The sequence below is a fragment of the Calonectris borealis genome, chromosome Z, assembly GCF_964195595.1.
Source record: "Calonectris borealis chromosome Z, bCalBor7.hap1.2, whole genome shotgun sequence".
In the NCBI taxonomy this organism is placed as follows: domain Eukaryota; kingdom Metazoa; phylum Chordata; class Aves; order Procellariiformes; family Procellariidae; genus Calonectris; species Calonectris borealis.
Genome location: NC_134352.1, coordinates 16011488 through 16033163, shown reverse-complemented (window position 1 = coordinate 16033163; position 21676 = coordinate 16011488). Strand labels below are relative to the sequence as shown.

Below are 21676 nucleotides of genomic sequence, written 5' to 3'. Positions count from 1 at the left end.
TTTTTCTTGTCTGTCCTTCCCTTTGCATTTGCCCTCTTTTTTTTTTTTATTTTATTTTTCCTTCTAGTGGGGAAATATTACCTTTACTTGTTAATCCTGTCTATAGCAAAGCAATCACTGAAGCAAGGAGAATTACTGTGTGATCTGGTTCTTACACGCTGCCTACGTGCTCTTCTGTGCTCTGCATCTCATAGAAAGAAAGAGGAGCGCTGAGCCCTGCTACTGCTGCACTGGTAATGTCAAACTTCTTCCTTTCAGCGCAATGCGTTTCCGTCACGAGTCCGTTGTGTCTCCACCATGCTGTTCTTGCGTGCCTGAATGCCTCAGAGTAGGACTTGGCTGAAGTCAGGGGGATGATGTTTGTAAAACGTCCGGTGTGTAACAGGAGCCAGTGGAAAATATATATTATGCTTCACCCTCTGCACCCTACCCTCAGCAAAACCCAAACCTGACACAGGGCATAGCAGTTGTAGGGTCTTTCAGATAAATCTGAGATGAGGACATGTGGCTGAAGCTCGACTTCATCAAATGAGAAGGCAGAGGCAAATTTGTGGCATCTCCCTCAGTCCCGCTCGCTCCCACCGTTACCCACGTGCTCTCCGGCACTTTCAGCCATTGCCACCTGGGCGCTCAGGTCTAGAAGTGAGTTTTCTCGCTGCAGTTCAGCCTGTGCAAATGCCCATGCAGCCAGAGTGAAGTTTGGGAGAGGCGAGACTTAGCAAATTCCGGTTTTCCACTGGCCCCTGGCGTTACCTGCAATGTCTTCGCTAGCAATTTTCCAGAGCGTGCATGTGTGTGTGTGAGTGCAGAGTGGTTGGGGAGTCGCATTTACTCATGTTATTTTGCAGGGGGTATCAGGACCCCCCAGGTGCGTGGGCAAAGGAGGGAATTGTGCTCGGCTGCTGCTCACCCTCGCAGTGTTGGGGGAGGCAAGTTTCTCCTGTGGCTGCTCTCTCCTGGTGCCCGATGTAATGGTGCTGAGACCTCAAAACACCCTCTGACAGAGAAACAGCGAAGTGTCTCCTGGTGTCTCTGTATGGCCCTGGAAATCTGTTCCTACCCGCTTAAGTCCACTGGAATGTGGACTTTCACATGAACATTGTGCGTGTGGTTCAGGCTGTCTTGGGGGATCCCTAACTTAGCTAGCAACCTCCCATTGGAGGTGATGGCTCTCCTAGCTGGCCAGAAACACGTATCCTTGCCATTACTTCCGTGAGACCCGGCAATTTTAGGATCCAGGTCACAGAGATGCAGCCACAAGTCCTCTGCACTGCTGTGCTGTCTGCAGGAGGAATCAGAGAGCTGCCTCCTGCATGGAAGTGGAAGGCAGGACAAAATTGGGACAGACGGTTTCTTACTGGTTTGCAAGCCCTTTAGCATGAATGACAGTTCCAAAACCCTCAATTTTATCTGTTTGGCACTAAAAAAAGGTAGCATCCTTTGGTAGGTCTGGCTGAGCAAATCAGATTCAGCAAAGATAAGGAATGGGAAGTAAAAAAGCCTGGGTGTTCTTTTGCTCGAGCTGTTTGTCTCCAGGTGTGAGAAGGAGTCTGCATCAGACCCTGCACGACTGAGGCAGCAGGTTGTCCCCCTTCAGCCAGTCTCTCGTGGACCAGGGAATGGAGATGGACTTGGATGTGCTGGTAGAGACATAGAAAGTAAAATCAGGAGCCAGAAACAGGTGCTGGGCACCAGCACTGAACTCAAGACATGGGTTAAGTTTCAGGACAAGAGAACATAGGGAAAAAACTGTCAGGAAAAAAAAAATAGCAAAAACGTGCTTGGACTACATCTTTTCTGGTTGAAAGCCTGGAAAATAAGCGTGGAGGCTACGTCTAGAGCTTGGTTCCATTGTCAAAGCAGCAGTCCCCTGTGCGCCACCTAACTCTTCAGGATGATGCTCCTCTGTCCAAGCAAGTCCTAACTGATCCATTCCTTGTGGCAAATAACAGGGAGCCTCCATGGGATGAGGAGCTGCCAAGCAGAGGCGAGTGCTGGAGGTTTCTTCAGTTCTGCTTTATCTGCTGTCTCGAGGGTCGCCTGTGGTACTGTGCCCTGCGCTGACCTGGAAGGGACAGCAGCATAGAAAGGAGATTTCCCAACTCTGCTTTTTTTTTTTTCCTTTCAAAAAGTTGGGAATCAGTCAAAGATGGAAGCCTGCAGCACGTTTCTGAGTTTTGAGAGATTTGAATCTCAGATATGCAAGTATGCCAGTGCTTCCACATGGCCTTAGGTAAAGAAACAGAGCTTTCTGCAAAAAGCAAAACCTCTTATCAGTCTTTTTTTGCTCCGATACACGCTGTAAAGCCCTGCATACCTCCTGGGACAGAAAATCAGCCTCCTGCCCTCAAAGGAGTCGCAATTGATAACAGCATTGCAAGGTTTGCTGCATGAGCTACCTGCTCACTGAAAAGTTACTAAAAAATGCCTTGGAGAGGGGTTTTTGTTTTCTTTTTTGGTTGTGATTTCTGCTCCCCCCAAGCCTTGTGGATCCCATAGTGTGACGCTGTGTGGAAGGAGAGCGGCAGCGCCCGTGTCAGATGTTTGCCATGTGTCTGGTCCCTCTCCACGCGTAGGGCCCCGGCGTGGGCTCTGCCGGAGTCCGGTGGGTGAGGCACCAGGAGGGGTCCCGCATGCTCTTGGTCAGGTCACTGCGCTGTGCTTTGGGGTTTTTCGGGGAGAGGATTAAAATGCGGCTCCTCGTAGCATTGTTAGTCCCTAAGTGTCACCCAGAGGAGTTAGAGACTACCTGAAGGCATGGATTAATTACAGCTGAGCCTCTGCTGGTAACAAAATCGGTGTGAAGTGCCCTTTGCCTTGAACTTTCATTATGAAAAGAGCAGCCACAGGGTGTGAAATGAGGACACTCTCCTAGACTGGACCCAGCAGGTGCTTTGAGGTGTGAGCACACTGCACTTTGCACCAGCAGCGGGAAAAGTCCCCTTCGGGACTATGGAGCCATGGCCGGGTTTGGTGCTGTGGGACCTGAGGAGCACTTGGCAGCTGGGACTGGGCAGCCCCCTTCTCCGGGGGAAGAAGACCCTCTGATCCCACAGCCTCAGCCGCTCCCTCTCCCCAGCCTCTTTGTTCGACTTGCCTTCATTTTCTGCACTCAAGTTTTCACTGCTCTTGCTTGTGCATGATGGTGTCATCTTCCCACCACCTTAGTTATTGCGTGAACCCTTTTGTTTCGGGTGAGGATGCTGAGAATTTGCTCAGATCCTCCTCCACAAAAGCTCACTCCTCCCTGTGAAGTCATTTACGCCCGAGGCAAGTGATGAATGCTTTTGAAAACCTTGTTTTGACACTTGCATGTTAAAACCTTCATTTGAAAGATACTTGTGGCTGTTTCAAGAACCTGCATTGGCTCTCCAGCCGTAGGTCCATTAACCAGACTGGATTAAACAGTTTCCAAACTGATTATTTATTAACGAGGCAAAGCCATTTGGGAGGAGGTGATGTTTTAAGCTGCTGCTCCTTGGGCACAATGTTTTATCCGTCCTTGATTCGTGTCCCACACCGGGTGTGGGTACCGCAGGGTGGGGGTATGGCTTGCACGGCAGGGGAGTCCTTTGGCTCGACACTGCTCCGAGAGTATGGAGGGAGAAAGGTGGGATGTGGTAGAAGACAAAGGATTTGGCAGTCTTGGTTTCAAGGCTGGTAAAAAACTTCAGCCTCCTTCAGCGATGCCCTGTGAGTTCCCTTCTGCCTGCTCTGTTCCCCTTGCACAGGATTTGGGTTTGAAGCTGCTGCTGCAAAGTTGGGTCCTAGACTGGAAATCCTTACTCTCAAACCACTGGTATTCTCGCGTTTGTGGGTATGATACTGTTGTTTTTCGAAAGTACTCGAGCAATTTGCGAGCCTGTACTTGTGCTCAAAGCCACATGTGCTTTTGAAACGTTTCTGCCTGAGAGAGGCCAAACTGATTTCTCCTCGGGCACCTCATTGCTCGGGGAGAGCAGAGAGTTTCCTGCCCTGCTTTCTGCAGGTCCCTTCGTTAACTGTGCCTGCCCTGGGATAAACGTGCCCTGCTGCGGTGTCAGCTCTTTTCAGGTCCTTCCCATCATGGTGACAGCCCTCCTCGTTTCGTTTTTCCCGGCGAGGCCACCGGGACGGATGGTGGGTCACGCCGTGCTCCGGCTAGCAGAGGAGCAGCAAAGGAGCCGTGCAGCGCAGCAGACAGCGGCGTCTGGTGCGCGAGCCGTGGCCCTTGCAGGAAGCAGCTCGCACCGGCCTGCCATCCAGTGAACAAGGCTGTGTGTCACTGCCACGTGCCGAACCAGCAGCGCTCTTCCCAGGGCCCCGGGACTGTCCTGCTGCCGTGCGTGCATGACTGCCCAGGGCTTGGCACGGGAGCAGGAGCGAGCGGCAGAGCGTCAGACCTTAGCTCCTGGTGCCACCCCGTGCTTTGCAAATTGGGTCTGGTGCGTGCTCACGCGCGCTGCTGAGCAGAGGCCACGCCACAGTCCCGCGGCGTCTTGTGGCAGAGCTTAGGAAGAGGGTGCCAAAATCCTGGCCACAGAAAGGTTTTGGTCCGTAGTCCTTGTCCTAGCTGTAAGCTAAAGCACTGCCAAGGTTTCTGTCTGTAGCAAGGGTCTCTTCTCCCAGAGGAGCTCATCTGTCTTTGTTTTTCTCCGCTGCTCCGGGAAGCCCCAGCTGCTTGCCCCGGCGGTCCAATAAGTTTATCACAAAATTCAATCCTGAAATGCCTGTGTGTGGGGTGGGACAGGGGGACCGCTCAGCATCAAACCTGCCCTCTGGGAGGGGAGCTGAGCCGGGTCCAGCCTTTCCTCAGCCATTTCGGCTGCCCCCGCGGTTTGCAGCTGGCTCTGATGCCGTTGTCCCGCGGGCGGCATTCCGGGGGGGGCTTGCTGCGGTCATCCCGTGGGTGCTGCGGGGGGAGTGCTCAGGCACGAGCTCAGTCCATCACAGGCACGCCAACCCACTGTGGCGACATCAGCGTACAGCGACAGGTAAGAAACTGCTGATGTCAACTGTTAAATTTAAGTCACTTAACTGTTTTTATTTGTTTTTAAATTAGGATGGAGAAGAAGAATTTAACCGTGCTAAACTGCTGAATATAGGATTCGCAGAGGCTTTGAAAGAGTATGACTATGATTGCTTTGTGTTTAGTGACGTAGACCTCATCCCAATGGATGACAGGAACACATACAAATGTTACAGCCAGCCACGGCACCTCTCTGTATCCATGGATAAATTCGGATTTCGGTGAGACGCCTTTTGGAGGGGCATTTTGTTCCTAATACCGCCGTTAGCCTAGCAGGCCAGCCGCAGCGTTACACATCCCCACCCACCATTGAAAGCCTGGGAAAATGTCTCTGGCAAAAGCCTGTCTTGGCGTGCGCGTCCCTGCAGGGAGCGGGTGGCTGCGAGCGGGATCGGCTGGAGGGGAGGAAGGGGGAGGAACGCAGCTAAGCAGTTTATTAAAATTCACAGCTTCTGGAAAGTGAAACGTAGGGTGAGGAAAAACTAAGAGCCCGTCGTTTTGCAGATGCCCGCCTATCCCTTCTTGTGTTTCAGGCTGGAAGCTGGAAGACAGCTAGTGTTTCCACCCAGTCTGAAAAGTGAGACACTCTCACACAGTGAGAATTATGTGCAGCTTTAAAAAGACTGCATCAGATGCTATTTTAAGAGCAAAATGAAATATTTTTGGTTGTTCGATTTCAGGCCACTGAGGGACCTACCCTGGTATCTGAGAGCAATACAAAACGAAATGCCTTTCAACATACATTTGGGTTCAGCAAGCTGCTGCAAACAAAAATGCTTTTCCTTTTTTTTTTTTTTCTTGCCCTATACCAAATCCCCAAGGGGGAGTTTAAAAGCTTGTCTATAAAGTGAAAACCGGTCGTGACCCCATGGTTGCCAGTAGCGCTAAAGATACAGCAGAGGGGTTGGTGGCAGGACCCCTGCACATCTCCACACCAGACCCAAGCCCTGCTCGGAGCAGGACTGTCACTGGCACCGCACGAGCCGTGTTTTTTTCTTGCAGCTAGGTGAAGCTTAGAGCAGAAATGCAGGCCCCAGGGGCTGCTTCTGCTCGCTGAAGCAGAGACAAGGTCTGCAGTAGGTTCTGGTGATCCCTGTGTGGGCCCTCTCCTGGTGCTGTGGGTCTGAATTTCCTCTGTCCCCAATCCCCTGGTGAATCGTCCCTCGTTTCGAGCGAGAGCTGGTTGGTTTTGTGCGTGCAAGGTCTCGCTGCTGGCTCAGTTTTGGGCTGCGAGCTTTCCTTTGGGGCACTGGGGAGCATGGAGAGGAGCGGTGGAGCTGCAGGAAGAGAAGGCTCTGCAGCGCCTTCGACGCCTCGTTGAGCTCTGGCCACTCCTGGGGCGTGCATGTCACCCATCTCTCCTCTGGCGAGGTGATGTGCATCCCACTGTGCTTTGAGGACAGTGTACTTCTTAGTGAAAGGCTGCAGCTGTTGCCAGTTGCAAAATACGTCCCAGCTGTATTTGGGACTGAGCCCACCAGCTCCCTTTGCCTCGGCCGAGCCCAGGGCACCGAAATACTGCTGCTCCCTGCTGCAGGGAGGCGCCTTGCGGTGGCTGCTGGCTCGCTGTGGGCTGGGGTGGAGGGCAGCAGCAAGCCCTTTTTGGGTGGGCAGGCTGCTCCTTGGCTAGCACCTCTCCTCCTCTAATGGCCTTTTCTCCCTGCTTCCAGGTTGCCTTACAATCAGTATTTCGGAGGCGTGTCTGCCTTGAGCAAAGAGCAGTTCACAAAGATCAACGGGTTCCCAAACAATTACTGGGGCTGGGGTGGCGAAGATGATGACATTTATAACAGGTAAATAAATACCCCCCTTGGCACCCAGAGTGCCTCCAGGGTGGGGATGAGCACAGACCTGCTGCTCTCGCCGGGTGTGGTGGGCACAGGGTGGGGGAGGCTCCCCTCTGGGTGGGGGATGGAGGTGGCGCGTGGGCAACCTGCTGGCTCAGCGAAAGTGTGTTCCTGCTGGGTGCTGGCACCCCATTTCGCAGCTCCCAAGGTGTGCTGGGGAGCGGGTCCGGCTGGAAAAATCCCACCCCTGCTACACACACGCATTGCTCGTTCGCCGCGCAGCCTTGCAAGCATCCACGCCAGTGCGCGGGTTGGAGCAGCACGCTTCTGAGTCTCCCAGCGCTGGCCGAAGGAAGGGGATTTGGGGCACGCGGTGGGGCGGAGAAGACCTTGAACCACCTAGCCCAACGCAGCCCAAGGCTTGCCTGGGTCTGCAGCCTGGTAGCGGATCCCTTTGTTCCCAGGAGAGCTTCATTTGTCAGGCTGCAGGCGTCTCTAAATAACGCCGTGAGCCGTCGCTTCCTGCCCGGAAGGAAGCCGAGCAAGGCTCAGAACTGCAGGAGAGGAGGAAGGTGTTTGCACAGGGCAGGCTGGGACTACCCCTGCCTGAAGACTGGGGCAGAGAGTGGACATGAGGTTGTGCTTACGGCTTCGCATCCCCAGGGCGGTCACTGTGAGAGATGGCCATGGGGAGCACGGATTTGGGAAGCCCTCTTCACGTTTCTCGATGGCAAAATCACTTGTGTGGTCTTTTCTCTGGGCTTTCTCAGCTCTTCTTGGCTTCAGGAAGGGTCTTCTAAAAGTGCTTGTACCTTCCTGAGGTTCAGCACTTCTGTTGTCTGAAAAGCGGATTCGTGCCCGGCGTGCAAGTAACCAATTCCACACGCTCAGGAGAGAGATTGTTTTATTCAGGCCTGGGTGCTCGGTGGACTTGCCACAAATCAAGCACACCTGGTCTAGTCACCTTTCTGTTTATATCCATGCTTCTCATACATATTTTAAATTTCTCTTTTGCATATTCATTACATTTCCGAGAACTAATTATAATATTACACCATTTTAAACACATGCACACTAAAGCCTTTAGGGTCTTCTTGAGGGTCTCGGGTGGTCTCTGGTGGTCGTTAAGGTAGTGAACTCTTCATGAACTTATTTCCTCTTTACCTTATAGGGTCGCAATTTGTCCCTGAGCCATGCTTGGACCACGTTTGTTTATAGTTTCCAAGGTTATTCTTCACTAGAGCCTAATGATGCTTCCAGGATACACAATTTAGACTAGTTACAATTCTACACACCTGCAAACACAACACCTGCTAGTTACCTGACTTCTAAGCAACAAGTCTTCATTGTTCAGAATTACAGAAGCAAACAGTAAAATTACAGAAGCAAGCAGTATGGAATAGTAGATACTGTACCTACTACATCAGTTCCCCCCTTTGAGACTTATGATGTTGAGCATCATGAGTCTCACATCATTTAGTTATAAGCATTTGGTCTACAAAAAGACATACATTAAATCATACAACAAATAATTATAACTAAGGTGATGATCAATATTGCAAATAAGAACAATTGTCTATGCTAATTTAAATTTGGAATTTCTATCTTATTTTGGCAATAGAAATTAGGATTCAGCTTTATTGATCGTCATAATTAATATCAACAGGCTTTATATCTTCTACTCCTAAAACTACAATTTCTTAATTAATTTGTTGGTTTTTTTTTTTCCCCCCTAACAATAAATATTTTAAATATCACAAATAATTTAACAACAGCTTTGATAACTCATCAAGTAAGCCTTAAAGTTAATTTCAATGGTCCTTTAGGTATAGATGTCCACAGTTTAGGATATATTTTTTTTTTAATTCTGGTGTAACATTTTTCTCCTATTACATGCATTTGTTTAGATCTTCTTGTTAGATTAAGGATCATAAGGTTTACCATACAAAATTTCAAATAAACTTACTTTTTCTCTAACTCTTGGGGTCACCCTAATTCTTAACAAGGCAAATGGTAAAGCTTCAATCTATTTCCACTGAGCTTCTGTATTTTAGGAATTTGTTTCTTTAATATTTGGTTCTTCACATTTTTAATAACCTCCGCTACAAAATGTAGGCCTCTATCAGAGGACATTCCTAAAGGGACTCCAAACCTTGAAATTATTTCTTTCAACAAATGTTTCACAACCTCTTTTGCCTTGTTGGTTTGACACGGGAAAGCTTCCGGCCATCCAGAGAAGGTATCTACCAATACCAATAGATACCGGTATTGGTTACATCGCGGTAACTCTGAAAAATCTATTTGCCAATATTCACCAGGAGTTATGCTTCTTTTTACCTCTCCAGGAGGGGGTCGGATTTGTATTTTCGGATTGTTCCTAAGACAAATTTCACATTCATTACTCACACTTTTAGCAATCAATAACATTTTAGTTCCTATCACATATCGTTTTACTGATTCCACCATTGCCTCTGCTCCCATATGTGTTTCAGCATGGGTTTTGACCATTAATTTCTTCGTAATTTCAGGGGTTACTATACATTGTCCATGTGAAGTTATCCACATCCTTGATCATTCTTCTTACAATGTAATAGCATAGCTAATTTATTTTCTTTCTCACTATAACTTAGGGATTCTACCTGAATTTCTTTTGATGGAATTAAAACATAAATCATAGTATTTAATGCTACACATTTAGTAGCCTCATCTGCTTTCTGATTTCCTTGTATTACTTTTGAGTCCCTTTTTTGATGAGCCTTACAATGAATCACTGTAACTTCTTCAGGTTTCTGCACTGCTTCCAACAAATTTAAAATCTTTGTTCCATATTTTATAAGGGTACTACTGGCAGACAAAAGTCTTCGTTCCTTCCATATTGCTCCATGAGCATGCACAACTCCAAAAGCATCTTTAGAATCTGTATAGATCTTGACTCTTTTACTTTTAGCCAAATTTAAGGCTTTTGTCAGGGTTATAATTTCTGCCTTCTGGGCGGATGTATTTGGAGGTAATGCTTTTATTTCTCGATCTTCAGTTAAAGTTACCACGGCATAGCCAACCCTCCTTTCTCTTTTTGCAACAAAGCTGCTTCAGTAAATGATAGCAAAGCTGCTATCAGTAAATAATTCTTCATCTGGAGTTTGGAGAGGGACATCTTTCAGATCTGGCCTGCTGGCATATATCTGTTCAATGATTTGTAAACAATCATGGTTAAGATCACTCTCTTTTTCACTTGGCATTAAAGAGGCAGGATTTAAAATTGTTCTTCAGGGTCTTTGGTTGCCTCATACAATGGTTTTGCCATCAAACTATAATTTGGAATCCAAAGGCGACACCATCCAGCCATTTCTAGAAATCCTTTCAACTCTCTTTTGGATTGAGGGGGTGCCATCCTGCAAATGGCTTTTTTTTTATCATTTCCCAATCTTCGCTGTCCTTGGGAAATCTCAAACCCGAAATAAATTATAGTTTGTTTTGCAATTTGTGCTTTCTTCTCTGACACCCTATACCCAGTCATTTCCAAAAAGTTTAGGAGGCTAACAGTCTTTTCTTTCCAGATCTCAATAGTATCTGCTCCCAATAGGATGTCATCAACATACTGAAGGAGGGGGATTTGATCTTCCTTACCGGACCAGTGTTCCAGTTCCTTATTCAGAGCTGCTCCAAAGATGGTTGGGCTATTTTTAAACCCTTGTGGCAGCAAGGTCCAGCAGAGCTGAGTCTTCCTTCCAGTCGACGGATCTTCCCATTCAAAACCAAAAATCTTTTGACTGTTTTCTTCCAGAGTTATACAAAAGAAAGCATCTTTCAAATCTATAACAGAGAAATATGCATTTGATTCATTGACAGTTGTTAGCAGCGTATATGGATTAGGGACTACTGGATGAATGTCCACCAATAACTGGTTTATTGCTCTTAGATCTTGAACTAGCCTTGGTTATGTGGCTTTTTTTTTTTTCACTAGAAGGATAGGAGCATTATAATCAGATTGACATTCTCTTAAGTCCATATTTAAGAAAATTATTTATTATTGGTTCCAAACCTTTTCTGGTTTCTATACTAATAGGATATTGTTTCTTTCTTACCAGTCGAACTCCTGTTTTCAATTCAACTTTTACCAGTTCCACATTTTTCGCTCTTCCTGGTTTCTCTGTTGCCCAAACAAAAGGGTAAACTGCATCTTTAATCTCTTCTGGAATTTCTTCAGATTCATCTGTGTTTGTCTGTAATAAATAAACTTGGGCTTGCCAGGCATTAGCTTCAGGAAAATGAACTTGGATTTTTCTTTTTTTAAAGTTAATTTGTGCTCCCAATTTATTCAATAAATTCCGTCCTAAGAGAGGCATGGTGCATTCCGGTATATATAAAAATTCATGCATAAATGTTTTTCCTCCAATTTTATGTTTTAAAGGTTTCAAAAAAGGCCTTATCTTCTTCTTTCCCGTGACCTCAAGAATAGATACATTAAGTTTACTCATTGGTCCTTTACATGTATTTATAACAGAATATTTTGCTCCAGTATCTACTAAAAAATCGACTACTTCATCTCCCAGCTTTACTGGAACCAGGGGCTCAGCTGGGAAATATCATTTTCTACCCTTGGTTCCCATCATTCAGAATCTCCTCCCATCATAAGTGAATCAGCTTCAGGTGGTATCTGCTGTGACTGAGTCACAACTGCTTCTTTGTTCTCTGGACACTCACTCTTCCAGTGTCCTTGTTTCTTACATACAGCACATTGATTAAATCCTAATGGGGTGTATTGTTTAAACATATCTCTACCTCCTCTACCTTTTCCTCTCAAATACCCTCTACCTCTACCTCTCAAATATCTTCTACCTCTTCTTCCAGCTGATCCTTGGGCATTTACAAAAGCAGCTGCTGGAATAGCAGCTTTTTGTTTCCTGTCTTTTATTTTTTCTTTTTCCTGATTTTTCTTTTCCTTTTCTTCCCTATTGTTATACACCTTATAAGCAATTTCAGTTAACTGTGATATAGTCACTCCTGTAATCCCATCCACTTTCTGCAATTTCTTTCGAACATCTGGAGCAGCTTGCCCTACAAAGAAAGTAGTAAATATTGCTCTATTCTCATCACTCTCAGGATCTAAGTCTGTCCATTTCCTAGCTGCCTCACATAATCGTTCATAAAAGACGGATGGGTCCTCTGTTTTTCCTTGAATTATTTGAGTCAATTTTGCCAAATTCTTTGGGTGGGATATTCCATTCTTTACTCCATACAAAATTAATTGTTGATACTGTTTAATCATCAATTTCCCGTCATTGCTGTTGGGATTCCAATCTGGGTCTTGAGTTGGCATAAAATGAGCAGGACCTTCTCTTGCATTTATTCTCTCATTTTCCATATTTGCTTTTTCTAATACTACCCTCTTTTCTTCAGAAGTAAACAAATTATTCAAAAGAATTTGAATATCCTGCCAAACTGGATTATGATTTTCAATAATTGTTCGAAAAGATCTGTACACCTTTTCAGGATTTTCTCTATATGATCCTGCTAACTCTTTCCAATTCATTAAATCAGAAGGTGTAAATGGTACTTTCACAAATACTGGCTCCCCCCTTGGGCCCACTGCCTGGCGAAGGGGTGCTAACGATACAGACCCTTGCTGGGTTCTAGTCCTGCCAGCTATCGGACTAAAAGTATTGCTTCCTCTTGCTTCGGTTTCAGAAGTTTCATTTTTATTTGGTGGTACTAACATTTGTGTATCCTCCTCTTCTTCTCCTAGTTTTAAACACCGTTTTCCTATGCTACAAGCAGAACAGCAATTCACTTTTGGTTCCTTATTTTCCATCATCATCATCATTACATTAGAATCTGAATCTAAAAGTTTACATTTTTTCCAAATTTCATGATCACTTCTCAAAGAAAAAAACCAAATTACATAAGATACCTCATAACATTAATTGTAAAATAGTATTATATTGCAAGGTTCCCACTTCTGGCCATTTTTCCTCATCTTCTAATTTATACATTGGCCACCATTTAGTACAACATTCAATTAATTTATCCTTTCTCAAAGGATTATCCCCAAATTTTCCCCAATGTTTAATGATGCATCTTAAGGGGGAACAAGGTGTTACTTTTGATGGTTGAGCTCCCATACCTTTACCTAAAAAGAACGTTCTTAACCACAACTTCATATACTCCAGTCGTTACTGTCAAACGCATATGAATATACCTCTTTACCTGTGGCCACAATTCCTTACCAAATACATGCATGCACAATTTTATACCCCAGAACAATATCTCTTTTACCTTAGCGTTGCACCGTTGAGTCGCTCACCTGCTCTGGTTGGGGAGGATACTCACAGAGTCCCCGATCAAAAGGTCGGCGCGCGCTGGAGTCCAGAGAGCAGGGTCTCCCCACCGAGAGCCGGCAAGTTGATCCGGGCAAGGCTTCACAGCAGTCCCATCTGGGTCGCCAAAAACTGTTGTCCGAAAAGCGGATTCGTGCCCGGCGTGCAAGTAACCAATTCCACACGCTCAGGAGAGAGATTGTTTTATTCAGGCCTGGGTGCTCGGTGGACTTGCCACAAATCAAGCACACCTGGTCTAATCACTTTTCTGTTTATATCCATGCTTCTCATACATATTTTAAATTTCTCTTTTACATATTCATTACATTTCCGAGAACTAATTATAATATTACATCATTTTAAACACATGCGCACTAAAGCCTTTAGGGTCTTCTTGAGGGTCTCGGGTGGTCTCTGGTGGTCGTTAAGGTAGTGAACTCTTCATGAACTTATTTCCTCTTTACCTTATAGGGTCGCAATTTGTCCCTGAGCCATGCTTGGACCACGTTTGTTTATAGTTTCCAAGGTTATTCTTCACTGGAGCCTAATGATGCTTCCAGGATACACAATTTAGACTAGTTACAATTCTACACACCTGCAAACACAACACCTGCTAGTTACCTGACTTCTAAGCAACAAGTCTTCATTGTTTAGAAGTACAGAAGCGAACAGTAAAATTACAGAAGCAAGCAGTATGGAATAGTAGATACTGTACCTACTACATCACTTCTGTTTAATATAAACCAAGCAAGGAACAACCTTTCAGTGGGGCGGGGCATTCAGAGCAAGGCGGTAGTCCTCTCTTGTTGGGGCACTCAGGTTTTGAGGAGCAGAAGATGCTACTTAGACATTAAAAGGAAGGTGGAAAGAGGAAGAAACCAGGTTCTTTGCCAGCATTGGTGTCCATGAACTGCAGGTGCCTTGGAGAGAGCATGCAAACTAAGACGGGCTGCCAGCTGTCCCGGCAGGTCTCAGCTGGGACCATTGTGGCTCTGACCATGCGTCATTCCCCCCCCCCCCCCCCATGCTGCTTCACCACCATTCACTTCAGTTTCTACCAGCACTGCAGCTTTCACATGAATGCTCTTCTGGCTCCTTTCCAGATGGGTTAAAAACTAGATGCCTTCCATTCAAATTCCAGTCTATAGCCTGGAGCAAGGTTAATGCGGGCGTTGGGCGTTGGAGGAGCTGGCAGTGCAGGTGAGGGTGTGGTGAATTAGCAGATCCTTGGTATTGGCAGGGGGACGTCTCTGTTCCGCATGCTGACGTGTCCATGTGGGAAAGGGACTGGCTTTCCCCCCTTTTGGTGTAGCAAGCCTGCAAACGCACTAGCAACATCCTCAAAGAAAAAAAAAACAAAAGGCAAAACCCCAAAACCCATGGTCATTTGTGGAAGGTCTGGCAGAGCATCCCACATCCGTCACCTGCCACGGGTGTTTAATGTACTTGCTTTTTACAGGCTGGTGTTTAAAGGCATGGGGATATCCCGTCCGGATGCCATCATTGGGAAGTGCAGAATGATCCGGCATTCCCGGGACCGGAAGAACGAGCCCAACCCCGAGAGGTGCGTCTCCCCACCGCTCGCAGCAGATTCCAGGGGCACCTCCCGCTCTTGCTGCTCCGGCCGCTTGGCTTTCTCTGCGCTGTGCAAAAAGCCCAATCGAGGACAGCCTGCGGCCATCTCCCCCCTCGCCAACCTCTCTGTTCCCTGCGCTGTAAGCTGCCCCCTTCCCCTCACCAGTTTACTACTTTGTTACTGACCTTTTCCCCCAAGATTTCACAATGGCATGAATGTCTCTTGCCTTTTTTTAAATTCTTTTTCTTAAACGCAGCAAATTAAGCTCCGAGCAATTGTTTCCAGCTTGTCTTTGGCGTATAAAACCTGTGCTGTAGTGCAGGGCAGGAAAAGGACCTGTGTGATTTAAAAGCTTGGCTGCTTTTTCCGGCTAAAATTTAACCCCATAGGGATGCCTTTGCCCACTGCTCAGGCTGGCCAAATCTGGGAGTTTATGGGACCCGTTTATGGGACTCGGGTGGTTCTTAAAACACCGGAGATGCCGCCTGAGAGGCTGTAAAAATGTCATGCAAAGTTCGGGTTGTTTAAACATTTTTTTTCCTTTCTTTCTTTGGTTGTTTTTCTTCCCCCCCACCCCCTTCCGCAGGTTTGACCGAATTGCTCACACAAGGGAGACAATGAGCTCTGACGGCTTAAATACACTATCCTACAAGGTGTTAAGAACGGACAAGTACCCTCTGTATACAAAGATCACAGTGGATATTGGCTCGCCAAATAGCTAACATCACAGGCACAAGAGAGACCTTGCCTATGTTACCCAGGACATCTGGCCTCACTGAAGCTTTATATCTGCTGGTTTTATAACAGCTGCAATGAACAAAAAGAAAAGGCCTCTTTTGGCATGCCAAAGCGTCTCCAAATTGGTTGGACAAGTGCTTTTTTTCTTTTTTTTTTTTAATTCCAAACTTGACTTTACACAACTTTCTAGCTCTCCATTGTTTTGTAAGTCCAGAAGCTGTACATAAGAGTTGTAAATATTTACTTTGCCAGAAAATGTTGAATCTGATCTATTTGCTGCAGTGCTCCCCATGTTGAGTTAAATGCTGGACCCAAATTTTACTGATTACAACTGTGATGCATCAGCAATTACTGCCCATGATATTTTGATATTTTAAATGAGATGGATGAAAACATTCCTTTTACTTCATTCCTGGTTTTACTTTATGAAGGACTGTAAAATGCTGCTAAAATTGTACAAGTTTACGCTTTGCATTAGATTTTTTTTTTTTAATGGAGACAATATCATATGTTTTTTTCTCATAGTGACCAAAACAAACGTCTTCTCTGTGTGCAGAGCAAGTGTTGAACAACCAAGTCTGGAGTCAATGAATGTCATTACTTCTGTTAGTCTCAAAGGAGGCTTTGAGTGAGTTGAGCCAGAGTTTGCCAGAATTTGCCAGTGAGCTCTCTGCATAGGGTGGGAGCTACACTGATGGCATCTGCGAAAACGGCTGGCTTCAGATAACCTTACTTCTGGATGTGGTAGTGACTTTTTGCCTCAGCGCAACACCACCTGGGGGCATTGGGGGGGGGCAGAGGGAGTGTTTTTGGTTTTTTTCCTGAAATAAAGATGAAATAATTTAATTGCGCGATGAAATTATGGCCTTAAAATTTGCTGACACTTGTTAACAGTGGTAGAAAGTTACCACGCTATTCAAACATTGTCTGAAGCTTCCTAAAAACAAATTTTTTCTTGCAAGGTCATGCATAAAACTTGAATTGACTTACTACTTTTGTTGTCGTAACATTTTAATGACTTTTAAAAGTAATTTTTACATCATAAGCAGTATATTTAATATCAGATTAAACTCGGGTGCAGCATAATAGGGTATGATTCAAGGCCTCCTTTATCTTCAGACTAGTAGGCTTTTTATGTGTGTCATTATATATAAGCCATGTATCTTTGCTCTGCCTATTTGTCCATGAGATCTCCTGCGGTGCTGAGATATTCACAGCAGGGCTGACATCCAATCGATTTTTATTTGCCTAAAGCCTGTTGCAATGCGTGTCCTCTGTCTGGAAGCTCCCTTCTGATTTTCTCGGGCTTTAAGGGACACGCATGTTTTGTAGTACTACTTTTTGTCAGTGCACCAGGGCACCACCTGTACAGACACCTTGCTTTTCCTTCCCGTGACCGTATGAAAGCCTCAAGCGCTGACACCCTCGGAGCTGGTTTAAGTGATTTAAAGCTCTCAGCCAGAACTGAGAACTGAATTCCTTCTGGAGAGTACTTTGCCACCAGCTCTGACCACAGCAATTTGCACTTCCTTGGCCTGTGCTGAAGGCTGTTGAAATCAGGGACACTTCTTGTATTGGGGATCTTCTTCAGCACTGCCTCTTTTTTTTTTCCCTTTTTTTTTTTGTGTTTTTTTTGTTTTAGGTTTTTTTTTTTTGTTGAGACCTGAAGGTTTTGCTGAACCCTTGCACTGCAGGGGTGGGATCCTGCAGGGGCCGGGGGACAGCGCGTTTCTTCTTAGGCCAGCAGTGGCTCAAAGTATGCACGGAGACTTTAATTACTAGGGAGACACCCAGCTGCCTTTTCAGTCTCACTTCCCTTAAAAGCTGTTGCTGGCCAGACTTGCTGCTTCAGTCGTGCCGGGAGCTGAGCGAAGGTGAGCTTGCATGGAGCAGGAGCAAAACACAAGGAAGCAGGCTCGTGTTTAAGAGCCGGTCTCTTGTGCTTATCGTTGCGTTAAAAAAATGACTCCTTTTTGGCAGGTCAGGCTCCAGCTCTTGCAGATACAAAAGGGTACAAGAAGAGGATGTGTTACAGAAGTCAGGTCAAATGTCTACCTGTAAAACATCGGTGTAGCTTAGTCTGCACCAGTAATGGAGACACAGGCAAGACTTTATTTTTTATTTTTTCAAAGGTGCCTTAGAAGCAGGGCCCCGCTCCCACAGGTGGCAGGTCAGCACCAAAACTCATCGACGCTCCACTGAAAATCCCAGGTCTCTGCAGAGAGCACCTTGATTTCGTGCTGAGCCTTTTGTAAATTGAAGAGTTGGGACCTTCAGCTGTAGTGGTGTCTGTCTGCTAACAGGCTATGCAAAGGGGCTACCTGTTGTAATTGAGTGGGTTTGGTTTTTTTTTTCCCCTTGCCGTAGGATTCTCTGAAGATTAGAAAAAAGTTAGTGTAACAACTCACCGTTTCGCTGTATGCCGAAATCATTGAATATCATGGAGGTGGTGTGAGCACTTGTTTCTGGCTGTTGCAATCGATGGTTTCTACGCATGTGCCTTGAAAGAGGAGAGAAATGGAAACTGGGAAACCTGAAAATCATTTTCAGCAGAGAGAGACTAGCGGTGCAAGAAACTGTCGCTTAGTTTCTCTTCTACTGCTAAAGCCACAAGCCATGTAAAAGCTGAAGCTGCCTTTTGTTGCTTATTTCGCCCTTCGGTGCTGACCCGTGATTTCCAGATCTCATTGTCCCTGTGTAAGCTGTATTGGTCAAACTCACGAAACGCTCTTGACTCAACCTGGCCATGAAATTTCTCTCCCTGGGATTTTTGGGGGCCTTTTCTACAAACACTCATGTTGCACAGAACTGAATTCTGGCCGTGATCTGTGGTGGGTGGTGTTTTTTCCTCTCCTGTACTGGTAGCAACATTCAAAGTGATACTGTGTGTAACGGTTGAAACCCAGAACAAAGCTGCAAAGGAAACGCTAATGCTTGGTTTCTTTGGGATTACTGTTTGCTTGTTAGGATGAGGGGGGGTCCTGGCATGCAGCTTTTCCCTGGGATGTTACTTTTACTGGACTGCTTGTGGGTTTCCTGTAGATGGTTTTGCTTTTGCGTTTTTATCATTTATATATCGATGGATGTATAATCCAATGTTCCTACTTTACTATTGATGTCAAATAAAGTATTTTCAGTTATGATGTCTGGCTGACAGCATTACTCTGAATTACCCTTCCAGCTGGGTGGGTTTCTGGCCGATGGGGTGGACTGGGCCATGCCTTAGCTTCCTTGCATTAACTTTCTCCGGCTTTTCCCCCACTCTGGCTGCCCCCCTGAGTGAATTTCTCTCTCTGCACTGCAGAATTTTTACTGGCATTAGAGAAACAGATCCAAGAGTCCCCATATGACACCAGAAAACCATAGGGTGATTCGTTTACCTGTGGGTAGGAGGACAACATGCAAAGCCCTCCTGGAACCAGGCAGGGCATGCAAGCCCTCACCCAGGCTGTTGGCTGCTTGGGGGAAAGAGGCCACTGCTTGCTCCTGGGTGCTTGTGGGTTTGGCTAGAGTGTGGAAATGGAGAAGTCATTCCTGGGAAACTGATGCAAATGTTTGCCTGTGTTCCCTGGCACTTTCTCATGAAAACAGTTTCCGTGGAAGAGATCTTTCTGGCTGCAAGACTGTGGCTGAGGCTAGGCACCTGGCCTGAGGTCCCCAGCGCCCTCCAGGGAGAGGAGGGCCTGTTCCCAGCTGGGACCAGCTACCAGCCTCTGGGGCCCAGGCTGGCACAGTGGGCAGGACATCCCCCAGCCCTTGCAGTTGCTTGGAGGCATGCTCTGAAGACCATATTGACAGAGGGCTCTGGAAGAGGGCACTGGCCTCTGCCTCCTTCATCCCTCCAGGGCTGGCTCCCGCAGCACTGGGAACAATGCAGGAGCATCATTGTATGGAAGTTGCCAGCAGACCGGGGTGCAGCAGAGGGCTGCAGTGGGGGAGGGCAGGTGGTCCCTGTGGCATCTTTCGTTGGCTTTTGGACCCTGAAAGGCATTGCAAAGGAATCGTGGGTGTTTTCTTCTCAGGGGTCGAAGTTTGGTATCTATGGGCAGAAAAATGGTCCGAGACGGACCTTCCACTTTCTCGTACTTCTGTCCCCAGGGTATTGAGCTGTTCCTCCCCTCTTCTGCTCGGGGGGGTGAGGAATGGGCAGGAGTCACACGGCTCAGTGGCTGGAAATTTTGTCCCTTGCTGAAAGAAGCAGCTGAGAAGCATCAGTAGGATTTCACCCTTCTCCCCACTGGTTACTAAGGCTTCCCTGGACCAGATCAGCATGTGGCTTGTAAAGGATCCCTTGACTCTTTTGCTGTTGAGACCATATTTACTCTAGCAGACCTTCCTTTCCCACCTCCAGCTCCACCTGCCTGCCAGTGGCCAGGATGGGTGAGCAGAGGTCTCTGACATTTATCCCACATGTTTGCCCTGCTACACCTTCCTGTTCTCCAGCCCATGGGAAAAAAAACCCAACAAAAAAGAGGCTGTTGTTAGAAGGAAGAAAAGGACTAAGCTGGAGTTTGCTGATCCGTTTCACCCCCTTGGAAGGAGTCTGAAGTGGGTGTGATTGCCCTTTGCTCTTGCTCTGTGTCTTAGCACAGCAATGCTGACACTGGATCTGTTCTTATTTGCCTACGTCCCGTTTGCAGGATGTCTATGCACTCGAGGACGATGCACCCATACGAGACCTCTGTTTTCTGTCTACCCGAGGCAGCAGCCCCACTCCTGGAGCCTGTTTTCCTTTTCCATCAATGTTACTACCAGCAACGCAGATGTTAGCGCACAGAGACAAGATGTCTGCAGAGTCAGAGGTGACTGTCTTCTCAAGCCTGCACTAGACGTTGCAGTGAAGAGCTGAGTGGGGATAACAGGGGACTGGGGTTAAGGCCAAAGCCTAGACCTGTGGTCTCTTCCTGGTTACATTTCTGCCCTTCACATGCTTGAAAATGATCTCCAAGAAGTCTTGCTCCATGGTTTTTCCAAGGATGGAGGTATTGCTTACAGACTGCTGCTTCCAGATCCTTCTCCTTGCCCTTCTTAAAGGTGGGCATAATATTAATCTTTTCAATCAGCCCTTTCCCAGTTTCCGTGATATTCCACCATGACTGACAGCAGCTTCATTCGCATCAACCAGCACTGTTAGCTCCTACGGGTGAGTGACATCCGTTCCAATGGATATGAGTATGTCCAGCTTCTCTAAGCAGTCCTTAAACCCTATGTTTGGCCCTCCCATCTCCTTCCCAAACCATGCTGGTGAATGCAGAGATCTGGGACAGGCTTTACCTGTGAAGATGCTACAAAAATCCATTGATCATTGTAGTCTTTTCCATATTGTCCAGCACCACGTTGTTTCCTCCATCCGTCAGCGGACATGCATTTTCCACGACTTCTGGCATGGCTGTAGAGTCCTGTTGTACTACCCTTGATGACCCTCACTAGTCTGAGCTGTAGGTGGTCTTGGACCTGCCTGATACCACCTCTAAGTATCAAAGCAAGTAATGTTTACTACATTCTTTTGCTGTCTATTGTATTTCCCATTCTTAAATGCATCTTTTTTTGCATTTTAGTGCAAGAAGCTCCCTTTTTAGTCAAGCAGGACTTCTACTGAAATTCCCTGTCTTCCTGCAGAAGGGAAGGCTTGGGAGATTCAGAATGGACACTGTGAGAAATCCCTTCCCCAGGAGGGTGGTGGAGCCCTAGGCCAGTGTACCGGCGTGGCAAGGGGTCTCCATCCTTGGGAGGTTTCATGGGTCAGTCAGCGGTTCCCCAGCTGTCTGACGGATACAGCAACAAACCAGCCCCTCAGGAGCACCAAGCCGGAGCCAGTGGAGCCACAGGAGAACATAGTCCCTGTGCAAAAGGACACTGCTGCTTTGGTGGTGTCATGGTTTAACCCCAGCCAAGTAAATAAACCCCACGCAGCCGCTCGCTCACCCCCCCTCCGGTGGGATGGGGGAGAGAATCGGGAGGGCACAAGTAGGAAAGCTCCCAGGTTGAGATAAAAATAGTTTAATAATTGAAATAAAACTAAGTAGAACAGTAAGAATAACAATGAGAACAACAACAATAACAGAATACACAAAGCAGACGATGCGCAATGCAACTGCTCACCAACCGCCGACCGCGTGTCACGAACGGGGGCAAGCCCCCCCTCCCCCCACCTGGTTTATATACTGAGCATGATGTCACATGGTATAGAGCACCCCATTGGCCAGCTGGGTCCACCACCCCGGCTGTGCTCCCCCCTCCCGGTGCAAGC

General features: G+C 46.8%; 1 protein-coding gene across 8 annotated transcripts in view; it reads left to right on the top strand.

The window, feature by feature from the left end:
• Window positions 1-21442, top strand: part of B4GALT1 (beta-1,4-galactosyltransferase 1) — a 36899-nt gene extending 15457 nt beyond the window's left edge. For 4 of the 8 annotated variants that reach the window (XM_075137139.1, XM_075137144.1, XM_075137145.1 and 1 more), the window contains exons 3-6: window positions 5042-5229; window positions 6679-6801; window positions 14572-14676; window positions 15275-18569. In XM_075137139.1, coding sequence (XP_074993240.1) covers window positions 5042-5229; window positions 6679-6801; window positions 14572-14676; window positions 15275-15410 — 552 coding nt within the window. In that variant the 3' untranslated portion in view covers window positions 15411-18569. Of the gene's footprint in view, window positions 1-5041; window positions 5230-6678; window positions 6802-14571; window positions 14677-15274; window positions 18570-20066 lie in introns of those variants that run through there. The other 4 variants (XR_012670943.1, XM_075137142.1, XM_075137140.1 and 1 more) reach the window with 4 other exon arrangements.
• The last annotated feature ends 234 nt before the right edge of the window (window positions 21443-21676 follow it).